The sequence below is a fragment of the Doryrhamphus excisus genome, chromosome 18, assembly GCF_030265055.1.
Source record: "Doryrhamphus excisus isolate RoL2022-K1 chromosome 18, RoL_Dexc_1.0, whole genome shotgun sequence".
In the NCBI taxonomy this organism is placed as follows: Eukaryota; Metazoa; Chordata; class Actinopteri; order Syngnathiformes; family Syngnathidae; genus Doryrhamphus; species Doryrhamphus excisus.
In genome coordinates, this window is record NC_080483.1 from 4,932,089 (window position 1) to 4,952,343 (window position 20,255).

Genomic DNA, 20,255 nt, shown 5'->3' on the forward strand with positions numbered 1-20,255 from the left:
GGAATTTCACTGACTCACGGATTGATGAAGACTCGAGTTTCATTGAGTCACGGGTGTTTGAGGGAGACTCAAGTTTGACTGATTCACTGGTTGATGAAGATTTTGATTTCACTGACACACAGATACTGGACAAAAACTCAAGTTTCATTGACTCTTGGGTGCTCGACAAAGACCCGAGTTTCACTGACTGTCAGGTGCTCATCAAAGGCTCAAGGTACATTGAAACACGCGTGATTGACGTGGCCTGGAGTTTCACTGACTCACGGATTGATGAAGACTCGAGTTTCGCTGATTCTGAGGTGCTTTACGAAAGACTTGAGTTTCACTGATCCACAGATTGATGAAGACTCAAGTTTAACTGATTTTTGCTTGCTCGACCAAGACTTGAGTTCACTGTCTCATTGGAGACTTAAGTTTCACTGACTCACAGTTGCTTGACTGAGACTCAATGTTGACTGGCACACGGGTACTCAACAGAGATTCGGTTTTCACTTGAGTTTCACTGACTCACTAGTTGATGAAGACTCAAGTTTTCCTGATTCACGGTCACTTGATAAATTATTGAGTATCACTGACTCACAGGTGGAACATATTTTGCATGGCAAGAGTTTCTGTGCTTTCATGCGCTTTGTTCCAAGTAACTTTAGTGAATCAAGTACCCGATCCAGATGTTGGAGATAAGGCCCTGTCGAGTGGTTGCAATTATTAAAAAGGAGAGAAGAAGCACAGGATACTTGAAGTACACTGGTTCAAGTATTCCATTTGAGACACAGCACGAGTCGCGCACATTACACTGGATCATAAACTCAAAGTGGGATATTTCTTACTTCATTGCACCGTGCAGGAAACAATCCAATGTTTGTTTTAAGAAAAGTAACACCTCCCCAATCCCAAGTCACGTGAACTCTACTGTATGTTCACGCTGTGACCAGTAGAGGGCGTCAGGTGCATCAATAAGTTGTGTGTTTTCTGCCAGCGTTTTCAAGGACAGATGATAAGTGGGTCACATTCCTCCCTGGCGGAGAGTCGTGTCCTTGGCTGAACAACAAACACTGACTGACAGAACCTGGTCCAGTCCACTTTGATGGAACCTCAGAGGGCCTAGAAGAGCCTGTGGGCCATTTTGTGTAATAATAAAGACCTCTAAGACCGTTTGTGTGTGCATGTCAACGTACTGACTGATCGAGTGAGTTATTCAACGCCACACTGTGGTTCATTCAGGTGACGTGGAGATTGGCCTGATGGAGAGGAATGGCAGTTTGGAGGTGGAGGTGGTCCAAGCCAGAGGACTCATCATGAAAGCCGGTTCTAAAGGACCTCCAGGTGAACCCCCGACACTCGCATGAGAAGCACTTTGCATTCCATCCCTCATGACTCACAGCTGGGAAAATAAGTCATTGATCCATTTTGAGCAGGGGGACCTCAAGGGCACTGCAGGATCTCAATCCGTGACAGATGATGGTCTTGTAGTCCATTCCAGTCTTGGATAGGTCCATAATCTTGTCCCTGAGGTCTTTGGTCTTTGGCAGCTTTCCCACGGTGGTGGAGTGGTTTGAATAATGAGTTGAGATTAGGAGTACTTTCTTACAGGGACAGGACCCAAAACTGTTCAGTGGGATTTGCTGGCTGGTACGGGATCGAATACTTATTTTCGCCGTTGTGTCACGGTCCTCATCCTTTTTCATCTGCTAACTCTGTCGAAATTGACCTCTAACATCAACCTTGAGTTGAGGAAGGACTATGACTGTGTAAAATTGTTGAATAGTGTAACAGCAAACTATTAAAACGCGACTGCGCTTCCGCTCCATGTTTGCATAATGGCGAAGCAGCCATCTCCCTAATTGCATAAGAACAAAAACAAAATGTAGAGGCGATGGATTAAAGGGGATAAAAAATAACGAGCATCCTATTGATTTCCTAACTGGTGTCCTTGCAGCGGCCTACATTAAAGTTTACCTCCTGGAGAACGGCAAGTGTGTGGCCAAGAAGAAGACCAAGTCCGTGAGGAAATCTCTGGACCCCCTCTACAACCAGGTCCTGGTCTTCTCCGAAAGCCCACAGGGGAAGGTGGTCCAGGTAAGACACGTTCTTTGTTCTCATCCTTGTGAATGACTTTCATATTGGAAAGTAAAGTAAGTAAGTAAGTGGAAGTGGAAATATGGGCTAATAACTATAAAAGAAATCTTCACTCGCTAAATGTACTGCAAAAAAGGTCAGTAAGGATAATTCATAATGCCGCCTACAGAGAACATACTAACTCCTTATTTCTAAAATCACAAATACTTCAACTTAAACTGATATAGTTCATCTTCAAACAGCTAAAATAATGCATAAGGCTAAAAATAACCAATTAGCTAAAAATGTCATCCAATACTTCTCTACAAGAGAGGAGAAATATGATCTCAGGGAAGAAGTACATTTGAAACACTTATATGCTAGGACTACGTTATGCTAGCCATAGCATTTCAGTATGTGGAATCAAACTATGGAATGGATTGAGTAAGGAAATCAAACAATGCACAACAATGAGCCAATTCAATTGCTAAATACAAGGATGAAGAGTCTTGAACCAGTCATGATGATTAAATTAAATTCAATTCAATTCAATTCAATTATTAATATTAACTATATTAGGAAAGCAGGAAGTGAACAAATGTAACAGTTACTGATTGTAAAAGTACCAGATGGAGGGGTACTCCTTTTGGACATGTGGAACTGTGAACTGATTATGGGATGCACTCAATTGTAATCTGATGCATGTTCAAATGAAATAAAACCATAACCATTACCATATTCTCGATACAGCTGCTACAATTATACGCTCCTTCATCGCCATGGCAACAGGACACAGTGTCAGTTGAAGTGCTACTTGTTTTCCAAATAAATGTAGATTGTTGTCTTGTGTGCGTGTGACAGCTGATAGTGTGGGGCAACTACGGACGCATGGAGCGCAAATGCTTCATGGGCGTGGCCCGCATCCTCTTGGAGGAGCTGGACCTGAGCTCCATGGTGATTGGCTGGTACAAGCTCTTCCCTACCTCGTCCATGGTGGAGCCCACTATGGCACCGCTCATTCGCCACTCGTCACAGATGTCTCTGGAGAGCGCCATGGGGCCGTGTTGCGAGCGCCCCTGAGGACGACGACCCACGGGTCACCTTTATGTCCACCCGGGGCCAGCCCGCCCGGGTCCGCACTGGGCCGTCTCTGAAGAAGACGGCTTGTGGACACATTCGGGACTGAGGTACCGTCGGAGGCTAAACTTTGGATGTGATTTTCTCTCTCGGGACCACTTTGATGAGGACGCTGTTTGGACCGACAGAACGCTGCGGGCTCAGCTCTGCTTCTTCCATGGGGACCACCCGAGACACTCGCTGTTGTCTTTTAGCTCCCACGGTGTGTGTGTGTGTGTCTGGACGCTCTGGACATAAGCTGCAGTTTTGTTTTCCTTCTTCAAACCGTGCAATGTTTCACCGTCAAATTGGCTTTGGAGCAACGTCCTAGAAACGGACCTTTGCAGTCACAAGCGTGTCCAGTGGTACCTCGGTTTTTGTCATGAATTCACTCCAAAACAGACAAAAACCACAACAGTGTACAATATTTCAAGACCTTTATTACTGGGGCGTACGAGACCCCAGATTTGATTGCATCGCCACATTTTGAGCGTGTTTATCTACACCTCACCCCAAAAAGACCTTACAAAAATTGTATCCTTTCCACGTAGGTGTGTTCAAAGTGCGGCCCACAGCGCATTTTACAGATATAATTCAACCCTCCGCATTAAAATATTACACAGAAAACAAACAGGCATCCAAAATTGAACCTACAAACCAATATAGCCGACTGTTATGATGGACATGTGAATTACATTTCCTGTCAAGCAAAAACCGCTGGCTGGTATTTTCGGTTTGGGTCCTGCAATGTGTACATTTTCACAAGGATGCACATTACTAAGTTTCTAGTATATTAAAGCCATCGGAAATCAATGTGAATGTGAATGTGGTGCCTTGGTTTTTGTTATTAATTGGTTCCAAAATGCCCTTCATTAGGCTGCACGGCTAACAAAATGCTAACAAAAACCGAGGTACCACTGTATAGACATACGTAAACACTACCAGTCAAACGTTTGGTGACACTTTCTCATGGAATAACATGGTCGAGTGACTTCGCATTTTGTTTGTTCTTATTTTGTATGCCGACAAAAACATTTTAACCTACGTAAACACATTTTATAGCCAAATTTTGGAGACACGAATAACATGGTAAAGTGTCTCCAAACTTTGGACTGGCGGGTTATAAAAGGTAATACCTTTTTGATTAAATGTTTTTGTAAGTGTACAAAACAAGAAACAAAATTCCTTGACAATATTGCGAGATTAAAGTCATATTTTTGACTCAGCGTAACTTTAACTCAAGCCTATTACTGGATAATATTTAGCTATTTATGGCGCTAAGTTAGCAACCCAACTGAGCTTCTTTCTGCTTTTTGGGACTTATTTCAACTTTACTCATAAAATGACAAACTTAGTCCGATAAAACTAACCTCCAAATGTCACTCCAACGTGACCGCATCAGCTACGTGTAACTTTTTTTAAGAAAAACAAGAATTGTCGTTTGAATGGAAAGTTAGTGCAAGTGTTCTTACTTCCTGGTTGTTGGCCCCGCCTTCTAAAAGTTGCCCCTTCACATTATCACGTCTGTCAATCAATGTGACGCTTCAATGCTCATTTTGGGGTTTTGGACATGCCAAGCCCATGTCTGGCCCGCACTAGCCACCGAGCAAAAAGCTGGAGCTGCCAACTCGATGTGCAGCGCGACTTTGTGAGGTGAGGCTCACCAGCGTCCCACCTAGCATCCCGTACACCTGTCCCCCTGCCCTGCTGCAGTCAAAGGCATTAAACGTGTTGGTGTCGTTTGCGTTCCTTTTGTCCCGTGTCGTTATGTCGAGACGAAAATGTGTGGGGAGTCCTGTCGCGTATTTGTACATGTTGTCTTTTCAGCTTTGGCTAACTGCTAACAGCTGTTATTGTGCCAACTTTGACCAGCGAGTGTCTTTCTCCTTCCTTGTCATCACTTCAACACAACGCGACGTGTCGTCGTGGGTGACGAATGCAAACGCAGCTAGCTGTTAGCAGTCGTGGTGGTGTGGGGGAGGGGTGTTATTTAATTTGGGCACTTTATGATTCTTAAACTCTTTTATTTGTGTAAATATTGACGTTGTTAGCCAAAGGGTTGAGCTCAGGGGTGTCCAAAGTGCGGCGTGGGGTCTGTTTTTTGTAGGCCCCATATTTGGCGTACAGTAATCCCTTGCCATTAGTCGCATATTTAACCACATTGTTTGTATTATTTGCCTAAATGAAGCATTTTTATGCATAAAAATGGCTAAATGAAGTAAAATCCAAATACAAGGCATTCATAAGAGGCATTCTTGTAGTATTCTGCACTGGTCACTAGGTGTCAGTCATGTTACATGGATGAGACAATAGCCACCACAGGAAGTATTACACAGAACTGGAATTAAAAAAGTGAAAAAGGGACATTCCCAATGTTAACATGAATCTCACGTATGTCTTATAATGTATATCTAGAAAGTTGTAAACATGTTTTCTATGCTCAAAGTATGAAAATATTCCATTCATAAATAAGGAATCCTAATTTGCATAAATTCATGTATTACGGTCTGGTCTGGAACCGACTAACCGCTATGAATGAGGGATTACTGTAACACAAAGCTAAGATGCGGATGAGGAAAAAGTTTGGACACCCCTGGTTTATGCTTGACGGACGAGGACGGGCAGGAAACAATGATATTTGTAGCGTTAGCGCTAGCACCTGCATGCCCGACGAAAACGGTCACTAAGGCCCAGCATGAGCGCAAAGCTGCATGTGACGACGGCGGCGACGACGACGACGAGCTCAATGGGAAACACGATGTAGCGTTCATCTTTTAGCGTTCAAATTTCAAACCGTTTTTCCGTTTTTTTGGAAGCTAGACTTCAGGACACACACGCCATCGAATGAAATTAGAAATATTTGAAAAGCGTTTAGGCCTCAGGTTTGCCGGTAGCAGCACTGCAGGGAAATAATAATAATAACAATTATTACTCTTATGATTCTATTTTTTACAAAGCTACATTGTGTAAAGCAATAAACTCAAAGCTGCAGTCGGGGCAGTTTTTTAAAGAGTCGCCATCGAAAAAAAACACGCTAGCTTGTTCAGTGTCGACGCACATGAAAATCTCTTAACTGACTTTTGCAAAAATGTTCTTGTACAACTACGCTGTATCACAACTGTTTCTAATATTTTCAACCTCTCACGTAGCTAAATAAGGTCACCGAAATATTAGAAACACAATAATAAATGTATTGTTATGTTATGTGTCATCATCGAAGCCTGTTGTCATTGCTAAATACACTGCAGATGTATTATCATGGGATAGAATATATTTATTTCGATGACTTTTTCATGTAAGCCGTGGAGTGGCTACGGCTACAAATGCAAGCTGGAGTAGAAATATTTCATATTTAATACAAACCAAGCAGCCGAGGAAGTGTCAGTGTTTCTTTCTGAATGTTTTTCGGTGCCAAAAACTTTGTTTGCAGGGCTAACTGAGAATCACTGAGTTTACAAACTCGTCCAAAACGGCAGATGAATGACTTTCAAGTCACCTTGGGTCGCCGTTAGCGGCTAGCCTAGCTTAGGGGTAAAGTGTGGTGGCTGTGTCTCTCACATGGAATACTTCCCTCAGTACACTTCAATAAGTATACTGTGGCTGTGCTTCGATTTTGTGCACTTCCGCACTTACACTTAGCATTTTGAGTGTGAAAGTGTGGCAAAACGCAGTGCACTCAAAACATTGCAAATGGTGAGCGCAATGATGCACACTAATGATCAATAGTCTCAATAGTCGCCATCTTGGTTACGTGGCGGAAGGGAGAGGTACTAATTTCAGTGGTTGAAATTCACAATTAAAAAGGAGAGTAAGCATATAAATGTTGGGATCATCATTAGTGGATTTGGGACGGCACTACATCGTCCAAATTTGCGCCCTCAGGAACAGCAGTGTACATAGTAAACTTATTGTTAGCAAGTGCGCAATTCGAAATGTGTCTTAAATAGATTACTTACGTCAATACACTTCGACAAGTATACCGTCGCTGTGTTTCATTTTGCATACTCGAGTAAGTGTGCTCACGCTGAGTCACGCGGCAAAGTACAGTGCACTCGACACACCACCAACACTCCCAGTGTGTAGCTACGTAGCAGGAAGGGGCGGGACTAACTTGAGTGGTTGCAGTTCACAATTAAAAAGGTAGATGACTATTGGGATCATCATCGACAATAATGGATTTTGAACAGCACCGCACTGTCAAAATTTGCGCCCTCAGGAACTAAGTATGTAGTGTCCACATTATACTTATTGAAGTGTAAGTAGGGAAGTACGTGTATTTAAACATACTATGTCTCAAATGGAAAATGTCCGTCAGTACACTTTGGTAAGTATACTGTGGCTGTGTTTCATTTTATGCATTTTAGTGCATAAGTGCAAAATGTACTCGTCATGTCCTAAATAGTGAGTGTACACCCTGGATTATTACCACCGTCAATAGTCGCCATCTCGGCTACAGAGTGGAAAGGACTAACTTGAGTGGGTGCAATTCACAAATACAAATATTGGGATCCTCATTCTGGTGATCAACGACAGAAGTGGATTTGGAAGGGCACTGCACTCTCCACACTGGCGCACTAAGGAACTACTAAGTACGCAGTGTGGACATTATACTTAAGTGTAAGTCAGCAAACACGTATTAAACAGCCTGTGTCTCAAATTGAATATTTCAGTCAGTGCACTTAAATAAGTAAACCGTATGGCCTCGGTGGCACGGTGTTCTAGTGGTTAGCGCACAGACCTCACAGCTAGGAGACCAGGGTTCAATTCCACACTGTGTGGAGTTTGCATGTTCTCCCCGTGCATGCGTGGGTTTTCTCCGGGTACTCCGGTTTCCTCCCACATTCCAAAAACATGCTAGGTTAATTGGCCACTCCAAATTGTCCATAGGTATGAATGTGAGTGTGAATGGTTGTTTGTCTATATGTGCCCTGTGATTGGCTGGCCACCAGTCCAGGGTGTACCCCGCCTCTCGCCCCAAGACAGCTGGGATAGGCTCCAGTACCCCCCGTGACCTTTGTCACGCGGTAGAAAAGAAATGAATGAATGAATGTATGGCCTCCGCCCTGCACATGGGGGGGTGGGGGGTGGGGGGGGGGGGCTCGAACCACTGCTCTTCTGAGTACCTGAGTGTGCAAGCTGTGCGGCATTTAAGTTAATCTTTTCTCCTTTTTATAATGAATTGCAACCACATAGTTAGACCCTCCACTTCTGCCATTCAGGGCGTGTTGAGTACATACTTCTCAGAGTGTAAGTACATAAGTACGCCAGTTGAGACGCAGCTTGCGTGTTTTGAATAATGTCACATGACTTTAAGATGAACTGCTATAATCTGAGTGTTTAACTTGCTGTTTTTTATGACGGCATTCAACTGTAGCAACACATGACAACGTTATTAAGTCATGTGATTTGAGGGAACTTCCTGGTCACATGACAAAATGTGGCGGCCTTGGCGGAGGTCTGCTCATTCTATAGGGTTAGACTCAGTCAGCGGAGGCCTTAAACGCACCACAAGGACTAACATTAAAAAAAAAACAAGCATCAATGTTTGATTTGTGAACTGACAAAGTTGTCTGTCATTACTTGGAATGAATACAACAATAATTCAGCAAAACGTTTTCCTAACAAGACAAATGTATTTCTAAACAGTCAACTTCCGCTCCTGTTTGTTTTGTCTATGATTGTTTGAATGCACATGATCTTTTGTGACTTGGACTAAATAAAGTACAATGAAAAATGCAAAAAATTAATAAAAAACGTGTCGCTTCCTTTGTCTTTGTCAGCTTATTTGCATCATTTTATTTCATTTTTTCATCCATCCATCATAAAGCTTACATTACTTGTTCACACGGTGATTTAAGTCACATTTCAACTATCATACAAGTGTAAAAAGAAGTTAACCGCTGCTGATAAGTAACACATTAAAAAAAAACAAAAACAAAACTCTCTTCGCAAAGTATAAACAGAGTTGGCTTTGTGGTGGACATTCTCTACATTCCCTTACCCGAATCCTAATCCCTAACCCTAACCCTAGTCCGTACCCCTAAACCTAATTGTAACCCTAACCCGACCCAAACTCTAACTCTACCCTAACCACTAACCCTAATCCAATCGTAACCCTCATCCTACCCAAACCCTAATCCCTAACCCTAACCCTAGCCCATACCCGTAAACCTAATTCTAACCCTAACGCCACCCAAACTCTAACTCTAAACTCTAATCCAACCGTAACTCTCATCCTACCCAAACCCTAATCCCTAACCCGAACGAGTAACCCAAACGCTAAACCCTAACTCAACCCTAATCCAACCCTAACTGGAACTTTTTCCAACCCTTAACCCTCACCCTAATAAACCCTAATAAACCCTAATAAACCCACCCTACTCAACCCCAACTCTAACCCTAATCTTAAACCTGTAACTCCAACCCTAACCCAACTCCAGCCCTGACTCTAATCCCTAACCCTAAATCCTAACCTGACTGTAATGCTACCCTAAATGCTCACTCTCATCCCTAACCCGAATCTGTAATCTTAACCCGAACTCGAAACCATAACCTTCATCCTAACCCAGCCCTAATCCCTAATCTTAAACCTGTAACTCTAACCCAACTCCAACCCTGACTCTAATCCCTAACCTGAAACCCTAACCCTAAATCCTAACCTGACTGTAACGCTACCCTAAATGCTCACTCTCATCCCTAACCCGAATCTGTAACCTTAACCTGAACTCGAAACCATAACCCTCATCCTAACCTAACGCTAACTCTAATGCTACCCTAAACCCTCACTCTTAGCCGATCTAACCCCAATTCTAACCCCTAATCCCCAACCCGAATCCATACACTTCACCCTAAAACCGAACTCTAACCCAACACTTACTCCAACCTGAACCCCTTACTCTTATTCCACCCCAATTTTAACCCAAAGGTTTACCCTTACTTTTACCCAAACCCTAAATCTTGACTCTAACCTTACCTGAACCGAACCCAAACTCTAATTCACTAACCCGTTTCCTAAAATGGGGGGTTGGGGGTAAAGGTCAAGTCTTCAAGTCTCATGAGATTTTGTGCAACCTTAGAGGTATTTTAAGTTTGGTCAAACAGTACGACCTTAGAGGTAAACTAACGCTAGCAGCTCGCACGCTAAAGTTTCCACCGAAAAGGTTTCTTCCACGGCGTCAGTCCGTCAGCGTGATGACGACGTGATCGTCCTGTCCTTTCCACAGCATCTCGCCTTCAAAGTGGAGCATCTTGTGCTTGCGGCAGCGGAGCAGGATACCCACCACCTTGTCCGAGATCTTCACGTAGCGGTCGAATAGCCGTCCGAACGTGACCATAGACCTGCCGTCTCGGTCCTTGAAACCCATGTCTCTGATGATCCACACCATCTCCTCCATCTCCCTGTGGATGTGCCTGTGGGCCCGGTCGCCCCGCTCGGCCGTCTTGGAACCCTCTTTGGGGCGCCCGTAGCCACAATCGCCCTTGCGTAGGCGCTGGCTCATGGCGTAGTCGTGGTCAAAGTCCTCGCTGAAGGGGTTGAGCTTCTGGCCCTCCACGTGCTGCTCGGACCACTGCTGCCAGCGGCTCTTGATGTCGCCCGTGGTGGTGATCTTAATCTGGGGAGGAGTCACATGACGTTATATGGTCAAGTCCAGTCAAAATCATTCATTCATTCACGAGGGTCGCAGGGGGTGCTGGAGCCTATCCCAGCTGTCTTTGGGCGAGAGGCGGGGTACACCCTGGACTGGTGGCCAGCCAATCACAGGGCACATATAGACAAACAACCATTCACACTCACATTCATACCTATGGACAATTTGGAGTCGCCAATTAACCTAGCATGTTTTTGGAATGTGGGAGGAAACCGGAGTACCCGGAGAAAACCCACGCATGCACGAGGAGAACATGCAAACTCCACACAGAGATGGCCGAGGGTGGAATTGAACCCTGGTCTCCTAGCTGTGAGGTCTGCGCGCTAACCACTAGACCACCGTGCCACCCAGTCAAAATCAATAGAGTTCCAAATCTGACGTGGACCAATCATCAAAAAGCGTATTATTATTATTAGTGTAACTATCATTTTTCATCTTTCATCTTTTTACTCTTCTTATTTTTGCTCCATTGTATTTTTAGAAAGGACCGTGGGCCAATAAAAGACAAGCTGAGGGCTGCACTTTGGTGCACAGCATCTTTTTTAGTCTTCTTTTGAGCGTCCACCTGTCAGCTGTCAATCAAGGCTGCCATCACCTTCAGCCTGTTTTGTGGCTGCCGCACCTGAAGGTTGACTCCATGTTTATTGACGCGTCTCCCGTGGTGCTGCTGCACGCCAGCTCCTGATTTAACGACTCCCAGCAGGGCCTTTAATAGGCCACATTTTAGTGTCGCACTTGTGTTTGGAGTTGGATTTCTTTGAGAGACGTCAACATGATAGCGGTGGTTTGTGCTGGAATGTTCTAGCCGACCGCTCCCAACGCCACACATTTTGTTTTTGTGCTGTGACAATGGCGGGGAACCTCAGACAAATAGCTTCAACAAAGTTGGTTAAAGTCTGATTACATGGGGAAAAATATAGCTTTTTAAACAAATATTTAAAAATGTATTTCAATGTATGCACGTTTCTGAACATATAAATAAATATAATAAGAAATACAATATGTAATTAAATTGGTAAATACTTATAATAATTATAATTATATAGAATTATTATATATAATATATATAGTATTTATATATAATTTATATTTATATAAATTATAATTATATAGAATTATAACTATATAATAATAATTAATATAAATATATGCTATAATATTAGGACATTAATAAATATTTAGTTATTATTGTCATACGTATATACAGTATATGCATTTTGTGTCCAGGCTTCAAGGTGCACCCTCTATAATATACATAAATATTTTTATTATTTTTAATTATATATATATTAATTTTAATATAATTGTTATTAATAACTTTGTATATATTTCAAATATTTTAAAATATTTAGATAGAATAATTATATAGAATTATTATATATAATATATGTATAATATTTATATATATATATGTATATAATATATATATATATATATATATATTCATTCATTTTCTACCGCTTTTCCTCACGAGGGTCACGGGGGGTGCTGGAGCCTATCCTAGCGTAAGGCGGGGTACACCCTGGACTGGTGGCCAGCCAATCACAGAGCACATATAGACAAACAACCATTCACACTCACATTCATACCTGTGGACAATTTGGAGTCGCCAATTAACCTAGCATGTTTTTGGAATGTGGGAGGAAACCGGAGTACCCGGAGAAAACCCACGCATGCACGGGGAGAACATGCAAACGCCACACAGAGATGCCCGAGGGTGGGATTGAACCCTGGTCTCCTAGCTGTGAGGTCTGCGCGCTAACCCCTAGACCACCGTGCCACCCACATATATATAATAATCATTAATATAAATATATGCTATAATATTAGGACATTAATAAATATTTAGTTATTATTGTCATATATACAGTATATGCATTTTGTGTCCAGGCTTCAAGGTGCACCCTCTATAATATACATTAATATTTTATTATTTTTAATTATATATATATATTAATTTTAATATAATTGTTATTAATAACTTTGTATATATTTCAAATATTTTAAAATATAGTTTTTTAAGTAATAATAAAAAATAGTTTTAAAGCACATTAATTATTAATGAATTATACATGAATCAAAGTTTTGGTATAATTATATGTCCAGACTATAGGGGCAGTCTGCACTACTTTTTGGAACCTAAAGGACGGCGCCAGACCTCAGTTCAGTGAGCATCTTCCACAGTGTGACTACGCTATGATGTCCTACCCCACTCCCATGCCCCCCCCGCCCACCCCCAGCTGGACTGAATCCGCTACCTTGGGTCTGCTGGTCTGTTTTTTGACGTCGGTTGTTTCGGTCTTTGCGTCGCTGCCGTTGTCGCCAGATGTCGTCTCATCCCCCAGTCCGCTGTCCTCCGTGTCTTGACTGCTGCTCCTGGAGTTCCTGTCTTGCAGCATCAACTTCCTGTCATGGATGACGCCTCCTCCAGCGCCATGTAGCGCCCTCAAGTGCCGGCGCCGCGTCGGTGACTCGTTGCCCAAAAAGGGCTTGCTTTCCTCGGGGGCCGCTTCCATCTTGCCTCGGATGGCGCTGACCAAATCTCCGCCGCTGCTGCACTCGCTGCGCTTGGGCTGCACCGTCTTGGTGACAGAGCCGGTTCTGATGGCACTAGCCGTGTCACTAGTGTCCTCAGCGACCACACGGGGCGTAATAGTAAGCTTGACCACATGGTTACGCTCTTTTTTGTCCTGCTGGTCCAGAGAGGAAGGCATCCAGCCGCTGGGGATGGCGTCCTGCTTGTCCGCGTGATCACTAGCCCACCCCTGCCAGCTCTTGGCCAGGTTGGCCACCATGGCGGCACATTTGATCTTCTTCACGGCCCGTTTGAACGCCTGGGGCGGCTCTGCGCTTGTCCCGCCGCCGCTCATTGTGCCAGCTGAGCTTAAGACAGAAAAATCCAAGCAAGTCCGAGTATCAAATCTGCTAAGACTGAAGATCCTCTCAGGTCAGCCTGTGGGAACATCCAAAGCCTATGGGATCGTCACTCGGTCAGTGGGTGAGTCGCCCACTTTGGCTCCAAATGAAGCCCCTTTAAATAGAATAGCACAGGAAGTGATGTTGCTGGAGGGGCAAGGCCTTCTCCTGGCATACACACACACGCACACACACACACACACACACACAAGTGGATGGAATTTCTCCCAGTGGGATGCAGTCAACAGGTGCCTAACAATTTTAGACACTCTGTGACCTCACACACACTCACACACATGCATACTCAATGTGTGTGTGTGTGATCTCATTGTGTGTCATCACAGCAAACATTGGGTTTGAATGTTTCTCAAAGTACGACGAAATATTTATTTGTATACTAAATATGCATTCTATTAAATGTAAATGTAATATAATTACAAATATTTGTATTTAATATATATCATAAGAGGGCGGCACGGCGGTCGAGTGGTTAGCGCGCAGACCTCACAGATAGGAGACCAGGGTTCAATTCCACCCTCGGCCATCTCTGTGTGGAGTTTGCATGTTCTCCCCGTGCATGCGTGTGTTTTCTCCGGGTACTCCGGTTTCCTCCCACATTCCAAAAACATGCTAGGTTAATTAGCGACTCCAAAAAATGAGTGTGAATGGTTGTTTGTCTATATGTGCCCTGTGATTGGCTGGCCACCAGTCCAGGGTGTATCCGCCCGAAGACAGCTAGGATAGGCTCCAGCACCCCTGCGACCCTCGTGAGGAAAATGGGTAGAAAATGAATGAATCATAAGAATATATTTGTTCTTTTATTTTAATTTATTACTTACAGTATACTTTATGAATATAACAATTATTCATTCATTTTCTACCGCTTATCCTCACAGGGATCCCGGGGGTGCTGGAGCCTATCCCAGCTGTCATTAGGCAAGAGGCGGACTGGTGGCCAGCCAATCACAGGGCACATATAGACAAACAACCATTCACACTCACATTCATACCTATGGACAATTTGGAGTGGCCAATGAAGCTAACATGCTAACATGTTTTTGGAATAGAAATATAGAAATATAGAAAACCCACACATGCACAAGGAGAACATGCAAACTCCACACAGAGTTGGCCGAGAGTGGAATTGAACTCGGGTCTCCTAGCAAATATATTTTTATTCAGGTTCACAACTTCATCCTTTACAAAGATAATCATGTTTTGATGTATTTATTTATCATTATGAATATTATTGTGCTGCCCAATGTCCTGGAGTCTAAATATTAAATGCATTAAAAGATGAAAAAAAACAACAAATGAGTGCAACAATCATCAATTGTGTTGTCTTCTTACAGTGAAAACATGCGTGTCTTAACAAGTGTGTTGTTTTTTGTTACACTGTGAACAAATGATAAGGGCATCATGGACTCAGTTGTCGCCACATGGCATTGTCATTGTGTATTTCATCAACACACATGGCAAGCATGACATGGTTTCTGCTTCTCAAACACTCTGCATGTGTGTACCAACTAAAATATCAACTGGGTCTTAGCCAGCTCCAGTTTCCTGCATGCTTGTGTGTGTGTGAGAGAGCATACGTGTACGTACGTGTTCCACGTCTCATGCCAGAAGCTTCCTCACATGCAAGTTCCCACCCCCTGGCGTGCACGGCACGCACAGAAATAGACACGGCTGGCACTAGAAAGGCCAATAAGGTGTGTGTGTGTGTTCATACAGTGTCACAGTTTTGGAGACGCCACGCAGGCGACACAAATGATGGCAAGCAGGCGCAGCCACGGATGCCACTTTACAGATTTTTTATTTTTAAAAGAAGAGTCATGATGTGCTATATATATCACTATATGGACAATTACTATGGTACACAGTATGTCATTGGATGCTCATATCACCTTGTACTTCGGTATGGGACAATACATTATAAAAAAAAACAAAAAAACAACCTTAAACTGTATTATGGAAAGCAGGAAGTGAACAAATGTAACAGTTACTGATTGTAAAAGTACCAGATGGAGGGGTAGGATTTAATAAGCTTTGCTTCTTCCTACTCCTTTTGGACATGTGGAACTGTGAACTGATTATGGGATGCACTCAATTGTAATCTGATGCATGTTCAAATGAAATAAAACCATTACCATTACCATGACCATTACATTACCATTACCATTACCATGACCATGACCATTACCATTACCATTACCATTACCATTACCATTACCATTACCATTAAAACATTCTTAAGTATCATACAAGTGTAAAAGGAAGTTGTTTGAAAACTTAAACATTTCAGGCCAAATAACCAATTTTGTAATAAGTACATTAGTAATAACTAATAATAACATCTCCCCTTAACCCATAAGTGGTCATGTGCCTCCAAGAAGCTTTAGATGCACGTTTGCGTCAAATGGTGTTGCTGTCATTTTTATTCTAGTAAAAAATGATTCATCCTGCAGCAATAAATGTTCTAAAAATATTAAAATGATGAAATTGTTGTTCATTGTGAGAGAAAAATAGCTTGAGAGTGACATGTGCGTCGCTGTTTGGACGGTTTGTCTTCTTGGCAGCATGAAGGAGAGCCAGACGCCAGATCTGATTACTGCACACACACACACACACCCCCACCACCATCCGCCACACACAAATAAATAAAGACGAGACACTGTATTCCTGCACTGATGATGTGAAAAGAACATTTGTCTCAGTGACTTCATGTCTACTCAGAAGAAGCACTTGGATGTTCACCGTGTCACTGCTGGTTGAGGGCACATCAACAAAACTATAAATGTCACTTTTCAACCTTCAAGATGAGCGTGGATGTCTTGACGTGAACAACGTTTTGTGTGCAAATTTTGGTCAAATTCCAAATTCTACAACTTCTGATGCATTTGGGTCAAGAGGTTCTACGGTGAGTTCGAAAACCAGAAAGAAATTAAACTGTTAACTAAAGGGGTCCAAAGGTGTGTGACTGAGAGGGACCCAAGTGGAAAAGTGAGGTTCCAGGGAGACGAGATACAGAAGGTGGAGAATTTCAAGTACTTGAAACCAACAAATCAGAACAATGGAGATTGTGAAAAGGAGGTGAAGAAGTGTGTGACCGCGACGACCGCCGTGCAGCCCAATAATAAAAATATTAACATTTATATTGACATTTAATTTAAATAAAAAAAATTATTTTTTTGTTAATTACATAATACTGTATATAACTTTCAATTATAAATACAAATTGATAATATTCCATTATAAATTATAATTAATTTATAATTAATATATATTTACATATACCATAGTATATGCATATATACTGTATATCTAGTCTGGCCATATATATTTAAAATTAATTACAAAATTGTATTTAATGAAATATACATCTATATTTTGCATTCAATTTAAACACATTTATAATCTATCATTATATTAATAATACATTTAATGAAATAAAAATGTTAACAATTATTTTATCACTGTATATGCATTTTATAAGTGCAATATTGCACGAGGTTGGGATTGAACTCGGGTCTCCTAACTATGAGGTCGGTGCACTATCCACAAGACCGCCGTGCAGCCCAATAATAAAAATATTAACATTTAATAACATTTATATTAACATTTATTATTAATTAAAATGTTACTTTTTTGTTAATCACATAATACTGTATATAACTTTCAATTATAAATACAAATTGATAATATTAAAACAAATTATCATTAATTTATATTTAATATATATTTACACATACCATAGTATATGCATATACACTGTATATCTAGTCTGGGCATATATATTTTAAATTAATTACAAAATTGTATTTAATGAAATTTACATCTGTATTTTGCATTTAATTTAAACACATGTATAATCTATCATTATATTAATAATACATTTAATGGAATAAAAATGTTAACAATTATTTTAATACTGTATATGCATTTTATAAGTGCAATATTGCATTTGTACTTAGCATATTTCTCGTAATTAATTGTACAAATAAAGTGAATAATGAAATATACATCTATATTTTGCATTTAATTTAAACACATGTATAATGTATCATTATATTAATAATTCATTTAATGAAATAAAAATGTGAACAATTATTTTAATACTGTATATGTATTTTATGAGTGCAATATTGCATTTGTACTTAGCATATTTCTCGTAATTAATTGTCCAAATAAAGTGAAATATATTGATCTGACTCTAACCCCTTGGTACCCACATGTGAATCTATCCGCCCACCCTACTGACTACTTGTGGTCCCAAGTGATGTCCTCAGGGAGGACATGTGATGATGACGTCCCTGTGCAGCCTCATCAGGTAATGGAGCTGATTGATTGATTGACTGGCAGGTAGCCTTTGTGTCCATGTCGACATTTCATCCTCATCATGCAGAAAGCATCTGCAGTCTTTTTAGAAAACCAAACAAGAACCCATCACAATGGAGGAGGTCAGCAGAATTGGAATGACAATGTATGCATTTAATAAAATAAAGGCATAAACAAAGTGCTTGCGCCATAGCGGCTACATGGAAAAAGCAGCAGTTATGCTTCAGCACATTCATCAATTCATCAGTTGCGTAGTCGGAGCAGCAGCAGCAGCAGTTCATCCATAATTAAACACACATAAATCACAATGTCAGTCAGCGCGGCAATGTGACATTTTAATGACCGCTGGGCTATTTCGGGTCGGGCTGACAGGTACACACATTACTCCTTCTGGAACATTCCCTCGTCTTTTTTTTTTATGTGGGTTTTGCTTATGTGAAGAAACTCACCTCAGTGGTAGCTCATCAAAGGACATGCCTTTGTTCGCACAACATGCAATGGTTAACCTATTTTTGACAATTAAAAAGTTGCCAAAGTTTTATGATGGGCACAGCTTTATTATTTCATTCGTACAAACTAAAATGTGTACCAGTGCTGATGTACTTATTTAAATGACAGACACCCATATGCGTCTAGATATGACTTTATTAAATCAATGCTTGACAGTACACAAACACTATTGAATCTTAAATGAAATCAAGTGACCTTTTTAACCTTCCTCTTGTGTCAGCTTTCTGGTATCATCTCTTATGTTAACGGGTCGGTTTTGACCCATGTATTAAATCAGCTATAAAATACACAAAAAAAATAAGTTACCATCAAATTTGCTTCTCATGTCTTGGTTACCTTCTTAGGCTTCCTCATCCATGAAAATGTTGCTTTTAATACTTTTGGTGTGGGCATGTAGGCCTTTTTTTGTCACTATACCCCTCCATTTTAATTTCCAAAAATGGTCAAATGAACCTCAAAAGAATCATATTAATAAATTGAAGGTTATTTTGTTACTTGGCTATTACTGAGGGATATAGAACATACGTATCTCTTAAATCAATTAGTTTTATTTATTTTCTCATTTTAGTATTAATCACTTAAGAAACATCTATGGTGTTGGGGTGAATTTTGACCCATATATATTAATGTCAAGAAAAGGTAGAAAAAGTGATTGTTTTCAGCAACAGAACTTTAGTATAAAGTGAAATGAAAAAGCAGAACAGGTCCAGATCTTGGTTCACTGTACTTCTTGCCATTCTTTCCATGATCCAAATTGTAAATGTGAAATCAGCCAATCAAATGAGTGAATTCACCTCACATGTCTGGACATTGTTTTTCTGCTGGTATATTGGAAAAGCGGTCAAAATGAGAATCCCCTGAAGCTTACACGATGAGAAGAGGAGCTGGTTGTCATTGTGTTGGCTAATTGTACACTTATGATTTCAGTTTTGGCTCAAAATATTGCTTTATAGTCATATTATTATAACCGGGTTGAAACCGACCCTAACAATACAGTGGTCATAATTTCAACCAGACCATTTTAAAATGTAGTAAAAAATATATTTTTTTGGTTTTATTTTGTTGAAATAGAGTTTCCTGACAAAGTAAAAAAGCCTTGATGCAATAAACAAATGTTATGTGATTCTTTTTATGCATTAAAATGTAAAACACAAGAGGAGGGTTATAAGCTTGATAGTGTGAGGAGACGCCAAAACTCCAATATGTTGATTTCTTCTTGCTGCTGCGCCATCTTGTGGCCATCATGTCACATGACCCTTCCTGCATACCCTGACAACCACAGAGACGAGAGACAAAATCTACTATGTAATATCAGGTGTGGAAAAAATGTATTTGATGGGAGAAAAACGTGGGTCCAATTTTTTGGTTACAGAATCGTGCTGCCTTACTTGTATCACTATTTCACTTAATTTTGCACTTGCATGCCATGTAGCAGGGTTCTCTTCCACCGTACAGCCACGGTTGGGCTGAAGATGGAATGGGTAAACACCGCTGCTCTGCTCTGCCTCCTCTAACCAGTGCCAGGACCAGTATGGTGGACTGGACCGGACTGGGAGGCGAGGCTTTTAACTCCAGTACATTTTGACCACTATATATATATATATATATTACAATTAAAATACAAAAATACACTAAATATGATAAACCGTTTACTTTGCCATGTCATTGAAA

At 41.1% G+C, this 20,255-nt stretch overlaps 2 protein-coding genes across 3 annotated transcripts in view; one reads left to right on the plus strand and one right to left on the minus strand.

Annotated features, from left to right (window-relative positions):
* rims4 (regulating synaptic membrane exocytosis 4) overlaps positions 1-8,229 on the plus strand; it is a 40,493-nt gene extending 32,264 nt beyond the window's left edge. For both annotated transcript variants that reach the window (XM_058055313.1, XM_058055312.1), the window contains exons 4-6: positions 1,222-1,323; positions 1,937-2,076; positions 2,917-8,229. In XM_058055313.1, the coding sequence (XP_057911296.1) occupies positions 1,222-1,323; positions 1,937-2,076; positions 2,917-3,135 (461 nt within the window). In that variant the 3' untranslated portion in view covers positions 3,136-8,229. The remainder of the gene's footprint in view (positions 1-1,221; positions 1,324-1,936; positions 2,077-2,916) is intronic.
* Positions 8,230-9,563: 1,334 nt separating this feature from the next.
* Positions 9,564-13,815, minus strand: abraa (actin binding Rho activating protein a). Its single transcript, XM_058054971.1, has 2 exons — positions 13,079-13,815; positions 9,564-10,784 (listed from the first exon to the last, which is right to left on the minus strand). The coding sequence occupies exons 1-2, from the start codon at positions 13,688-13,690 to the stop codon at positions 10,347-10,349; spliced, it is 1,050 nt and encodes a 349-aa protein (XP_057910954.1). The 5' UTR covers positions 13,691-13,815; the 3' UTR covers positions 9,564-10,346.
* Positions 13,816-20,255: the final 6,440 nt, after the last annotated feature.